Genomic DNA, 6257 nt, shown 5'->3' with positions numbered 1-6257 from the left:
ATGAAAGGCAATTGACTGTGAACTCGTCCCGGAATAAAAAAAAAAACCAAGGTGAAGACTTTCTAAACCCTGCCCTGTCGTGTCCTCACCCCGTCTACCCTACTTATTTAAAAAATTAAAAAAAAAAACCTAACCCCGCCAATAGATGGCTTTTAACATTTAAATCGCTGTTCGGATTTTTGTGCAGGATATTGTACCTTGGATTTTGCAGCTGAGATCCACCTTGAAGTCCCCGAGCCGAAGAGCTGCCCAGTTTGTGCGATCCAGGGTTGGAGCTATGACTTCCTCGGAAGAACTGGTCGCCACGAAAACCCCTTTCAGGGCGAGGATTCGGCCCGCCACTGCAGCCAGTCGCTGATGCTGATTTCAAGGCGTTTTGCGTCTCTAGCAGCTTTGACCATCACCTCATGGAAAGCGTCGTTAAATAGGTCCTCGTACTCAGCCACGCTGAAATTCTTCTCTTTTTTCAGTAAGGATAGATGGTTGGGGTTTGCTTGTTTCAGAATACTATGCCGACGAAGCGCTGTTGGGAAAAATGGGCATGGGACCACAAACGGATGGCTGTTTTGGCTGCCTTCTTTATCACGCTCACTTTGCTCGTCTGCCAAATGAAAAGCATAGGTCTCACCACATCTAACACTTTGAATTGAACGGAGCACCAATCCGCCTCCCGGGCAGCGTATCGAAACGATGAAAAAACAACAGAAAAATACCGGTATTTTAACCCGCTCCCCTGTTTTGGCCACAAAGAAAAACCCAAACAGAAAATCGAAAAATATGCAAATAGACCACCGAAAGAGAAGCGTTTTTTACCCCTTTTTTCTGTTTCATACAATATTATCAGCTGTTTTTTAAGGATAGGTCTATATTGCGTCACCTTAAGAAACGGCTAAGGAAACGGCGTAAGAAACGGCTTCATCGGAACGATCTTGCCTTATACCTCCCTTATTTTTCTTATATACCGCAAGCCCGTATTACCTCTATTTCTGCCTTCTGTTATTGTTTTTTACAGGGATGGTGTAGGCCCTACCCCCCACTTTTCATGAAAAAAACGCCACTCTTCCTATCCTTCTACTGAAACCACGATATCCGAAAAGAAGCAGCCAATTCTCTTTGTGTTAAGGTGAGAACCGAAATCAAAAACAGACATTTCGGTTTTCAAAGTATCTGAAACAGAATGGTCAGAGAAACAGATATTTTTCAGAGGTTTGGGTCCCTGCTCCCGGGAATCAATTTTCTCTTTCGAAGCCGCCGAACGTTTCACTGTCTTGAGGCGATCGTAGAAGGAGTCATCTAGTTCGGGAACACACAGCCTGAATTTCTCTCCTTTAAACTTAGGGCTAAAGCGATTTCTGAGAGCCCTAGCTTAGGTACTAGGTAATCCAAGTTTGATTAGCTTACGCAAACTTTTGCCTTTTTCACGGGATATTTTGAACTTTATTACATCACCCGCGTTTGTTGGTTGCTGCTGTTGGTTATCACTGTCGCTTCGATCGTCGTCATCCCCATGCTCGTTCCCCTGATCTTGTTGGGCTGGCAGGACTTGTTCGACCTGATCCTGTAAGCTGGTGGGGCGACTGTCGTACTTTTCATACTGGGGCGTTTCCGACGGTAGTTGGAACCTGACGTGGAACTTGAACTCGAAGCACTTGAAAAAGAGCTTGAAATAGGACTCGACAAATTTGAATCTGAGTTCGAACGAGACATTCCAATTTTTTTTTTTTTTTTTTTTTTACTGACTGTTCTATGCAAGAGCTGACAAGAGTCTGAAGGATTTTGGGTAAAGGGGGCGTTTTTCATTACCTTTTCTCTTAATTGCTATGAAGAGGCTGAGTAAAATAAAGTGTCTACACATTCAAGGTCGAGCAACTGCAATGCATGCAATTGCGCACCTATGCGAGGGATGCCTTTTTCCCGCCATGCACTATCCATTGGCAAATCTGATAAATAACATTTGGCATGGTAAATTGCATGTCTGGTTCCGTATTTTTAACTTGGAATGTTACATGGTGAACACTTGTAATTCCGAAAGCAGCGCATTATAGGATTACACTTGGAATTATTTATTCATTTCAGGTGTATGCGAGTGTATGATACGATTAATAATAAAATCCCAGATACACCAATTTAGAAGGAATGTAGCAACAGACACAGAGAAGAATTGAAGTATGGTGAGCAACAAACTAAGATCATGTGGTGCGTATAAATACAAAAGCGAAAATGTTCTCCTAGCTCGGATTTCCATAGTAGCGAGTAGGGTGGCAAGATTGTCCCCCACCCTGAGTATTGGCTTGGCGGTTGTTTTGCGCCTGAAAACACAAAATTACAATTATTTTAGATACACTTAAGCCATAGCTAATGAAGCACGTATAAGTCAATGGAATCCCACAAAATAATTCGTAATACAACATAGCTCTTGTTTGAAATAAAGTAGAGGCCGCATAACATTCAGAATGAACCAAGCCGCTATTTTTTACGAAGGCTACTAAAGCATTAACATGAACCAGGTAAATTTAAAAGATCACAGTAAAAAATAATTACGAACTACGAATTCTATCAAAACAATTAATCGAATCACGGAAGAACTTGCATCGGTAAATGCCTTTGCCGTATGAACCTTGTTGGATAGATTCTGAATTGACCTAGAAGATTATTTTAAAAGCAGCTTATCTGCTTCTAGGTGCAGCAGTACGAAAACGTCTTTTTCTAGAACAACACAGCCGCTAAGTTAGTAAAAGTAACTTTCTCAAACTATACTGTTAGCCATACGAACCGAAATTTAAATCTGCTCAAGGACTAGCGTTTTGCTGTTCGTGTCAAGCGCAAAGATGGTAAAGTTGAACAAAGATAGCAAAACAACGAAGAGCTGAAACATTTACGACTGGTGCTACATAAAGTACGAAGGAAAATAAATCAATTAAGCCGATAATGATCAATTAAAAATTTTATAAGACATTATATAGCGAACCCACATTCTGGAGGAGAACGAAGTTTTAAATCTTTTAATTTGATTCACAAATCTTATTTTAAACAAAGTTGTAATCCCCCCCAAAGAGCTTTGATGGCAGTGGTTTCTAGCGGCGATTAACAATCAAGCTATTTGATTGCTTTTGGTATTTCATTAGACCATGTTTGAAATTAACCTAGCTAAAATCTCCCTGCTTTTTGTATCACTGGAAAGGGGAAGAACAGAAAAACTATTTCGGACGTTATCCACAAAAATTTCGACGGCAAAACATTATGGGATGTTAAAAAATCATTCGTGCAAGTCATGACAGTATTTCACCATCTGTACACATTCCTAATTAGTTTTCTTTAATGCCGCTTTAAAACAGGAAAATAGAAAACAAAAAATAAATAAAAAAATAAAAACAACTGAAAATAGGAAAAATATAACAAAAACAAAAACACGTAAAAATTACGGTTTGCCATAAGAAAGAAAGAGAAAAATAATACTAGTTAAATTAGAGTTCATGTTAGAATAGGCGAAATACCAAACGTTTTCGTATATATTTGCCATTTACTAATACGTAACCTATTCTTACACGGTATTTCATGAAATTTGCTAAGTTTAATAAACTTCAGTTTGATAAAATTTAGACCGAACACGTGGCTGCTACTGAGTTGTTTTAAGAAAAAATTCTACTCACGTTCGGTGCAGGAGCAACAGAATGGTAGGACCCAGATGACGGCGGAGGTCGTAACGGATTTCCTGTAATAATGCTACCACTCTTTGACGTATGGTTTTGCTGCTGAATCGGAATCCCAGATGGATGCGATGTACCCTGCACTGGTATTGGTGCCAATAGCCCAGCGTGAGGACGTAACCCACTAGCTGATTGGGCACCACCAGCGTTTGACGACACGTTTGAAGCAGAACCATGAGAAGGTGAAATAAAGTATTTTTCTTGTTCTGTAGATCCATAAGTACTAGGATTTTTGCCAAGCATATGTTCAACAGGCTGATGGTGGTATCCTAAAAAAAAAAATAATAAATAAAATCAAATATTGATCAGTACATAACATATCTCCACAGCAAAAGAAGAACAGAATATCAATATGGTACAAACCTTGATTTAGCGAAGGTCCAGAATTCCTCGGTGGGACACCTGAAAAATTATACGTAAATTATAAGTACGTTTTGAGTTTGTCTTACCAAACTTCTAGTTGCATTCATTAGTTTGATAAACACAATAAGTTTGCTGATCTCCCTTTTTTATTTCTTTGTTTTCCATCCTTAATGTTTTTCCCCAAATTAGAATCTAAAAAGATAGGAAACCAACCCTTACTTCTTTGAGGATTCTGAGGTAGAACATTTCCTTGCCCGACATATACAGCTGAATGATGCTTAGGAGCAGAAGAAGCATCATCTTTAGATGACACAGGTGTCTGAACAGAATATGTTGGACGTGAGGAAGACGAGTGAGTGGGGTAGCTGTACATCGACCCTGGTGGCAGCTGGTAGCCGCCACTTGCTGCGCTATGAGCAGCACTTACTGAAACGGAGTGTGTATAGAAGATGCTACCCGGGACTGCAGGGCTCCCTCCATACGGACTACCGGTCCCTTCTATCAAGAAATATATTGCAATCAGGATTTTAATTAATAATAATAAAAATTTAAAAAAAGGCTGAGCATTTTACTTGGATTGTAAGGGGAAAGGGACGGTGGTTTGTATGAATGATATAGCTGAGGAGGGGGCGAGGGACTCCGGGATCTCTTCTGACTAGTTTGAATCTGATGTCCTAGAGAAGGGACCATATTCACTGACTGTCCATAAAGTGACGAAGGTGGTACTCCGTGCAAATTCAAGATGGATTCTTCTTTCCCTCCATTGAATACTGGCCTTGGAGTAGCAAGATTGGGATGCATGTACAAAGAACCATGGGTACTAGGATGTACTAGAGGAGTTCCAGGTTGATAAGGATGAAACAGCATCATATCACTGTTGAGGTTAAGACTCATTTAAGACTTTATCCAGGAACCAAACAAATTTTCAGTTTAAACCAGTAGTTTTTAAAAGTTATGAAAAATACTATGGTCATTAACAACTGAGACAAGAAAAGACACCCACAACACTAAGACAGAGACCATTTTGGATTTGCTATTGATAAAAACCTGTTGACCAAAGTTCTGTGACCAACATTTTAAATTTAAAGCAAAGGAAAACATGAGGAGTTGCATACTTAAAACTGGACTCCTTAATTTTTCTTCTGGTATCATCCTCATTAAGGACTTTTTTGAGCTGAAGAAATAATTGGTGTTTGTCTTCTTTCAACTGTGAAAGTTTGGATTCTGATTGAGCAACCTGTTCCTTTGTTTCTTCTAAAGTCATTTCTTGTTCTTTCTGTTGATCTTCTCGTTCTCTTCGTTGACGCTCTACCTCAGCATCTGCTTCCTGTTCTGTTACAAGCAATAACAACTCCTTTCAGAACTTATTCCAAAACAAAGTAACTGCTTTACAACTGCAAGTTGGTTCCAGGCCAATATACGATTACCTTGCTTTTTTCTCTGTCTTTCTCTAATTATGTGGGATTTCAGGGAATTCCACATTGGTCTGCTCAGTTTCGGTTTTTCCAAAACAATCGCCGGCATTCCTATTATTAGTTAAAGCTATTCGCGACTATTTTGACACTCACGATACTTTTCCACAGAAATTTCCACTATTCCTTTGTCTGTGTTTTATTTCTCTGCTGGTCGCCTGATCCGAAAGTCTGTTCCAAAGGTGTGCATCTTTGTCCCTTAACTGGTTAACTTGTAGGTTGTAGTTAACTAGTTAACAAACAATACCGTGAAATCATTTCAATGCTTCTGCTTCCAAGCTCAACGTTAACAGAGTTGGCTAACGTCCAAAGTTGCCAGTTCGATGAAATTGTGAAAAAAAATTGGACACGATCACACCAGCAGAGTAATAGAATACTGGTGTAGCCACGCTTATGGCGGGCCCTCCCATTGCCTTTTTGGCCTGAAAGTCTTTCTGTCCCATAACGAAAGCGCCACAGCGGCTGTGTTGTGAACTTGTGATGTATTACGTTTTCGCTGTTTTCGCTCATTTTCGTCGTCTGTACTTCAGAAAGTAAACAAAAAGTGGCTTAATTAATTAGTGTGAAAAAAGTAAGAGCATGAAGAGATTTCTTAACAACCCTTAAAACTCAATTCATAGGTGGCAGTTACGGTTATGGGGCACTTAAATCGATATCTTGCCTCATTTTCTCACAATCGATACGCGAAATTGGCAACAACTTTTGGGAAAAATTC

At 39.7% G+C, this 6257-nt stretch overlaps 1 protein-coding gene across 3 annotated transcripts; it reads right to left on the bottom strand.

Moving 5' to 3' along the window:
* Positions 1 to 2002: 2002 nt before the first annotated feature.
* On the bottom strand, positions 2003 to 5831 carry LOC116932805 (G protein pathway suppressor 2). Of its 3 annotated transcripts, none has more exons than XM_045168552.1 (7): positions 5498 to 5831; positions 5186 to 5433; positions 4643 to 4944; positions 4290 to 4568; positions 4071 to 4109; positions 3651 to 3976; positions 2003 to 2309 (listed from the first exon to the last, which is right to left on the bottom strand). In XM_045168552.1, the coding sequence occupies exons 2-7, from the start codon at positions 5332 to 5334 to the stop codon at positions 2229 to 2231; spliced, it is 1176 nt and encodes a 391-aa protein (XP_045024487.1). In that variant the 5' UTR covers positions 5335 to 5433; positions 5498 to 5831; the 3' UTR covers positions 2003 to 2228. The 3 variants fall into 3 exon arrangements, with proteins under 3 accessions (XP_045024487.1, XP_032796560.1, XP_045024488.1); XM_032940669.2 differs by having other exon boundaries at positions 5186 to 5402; XM_045168553.1 differs by having other exon boundaries at positions 5186 to 5397.
* Between the last annotated feature and the right edge of the window lie 426 nt (positions 5832 to 6257).

The sequence above is a fragment of the Daphnia magna genome, linkage group LG1 (genome assembly GCF_020631705.1).
Source record: "Daphnia magna isolate NIES linkage group LG1, ASM2063170v1.1, whole genome shotgun sequence".
NCBI classification, from domain to species: Eukaryota; Metazoa; Arthropoda; class Branchiopoda; order Diplostraca; family Daphniidae; genus Daphnia; species Daphnia magna.
This window is presented reverse-complemented; position numbering and strand designations above follow the sequence as displayed.

Bases quoted from the DNA above. Each gene is read 5' to 3' on its own strand.
- LOC116932805 (XM_032940669.2), bottom strand. From the start codon at position 5,594: ATGCCGGCGATTGTTTTGGAAAAACCGAAACTGAGCAGACCAATGTGG. The intron at 4,110-4,289 runs GTAAGGGTTGGT...ATAATTTTTCAG, and splicing joins ACCTCAGAATCCTCAAAGAA to GTGTCCCACCGAGGAATTCT. The intron at 2,310-3,650 runs GTGAGTAGAATT...TTGTGTTTTCAG, and splicing joins CTGTTGCTCCTGCACCGAAC to GCGCAAAACAACCGCCAAGC.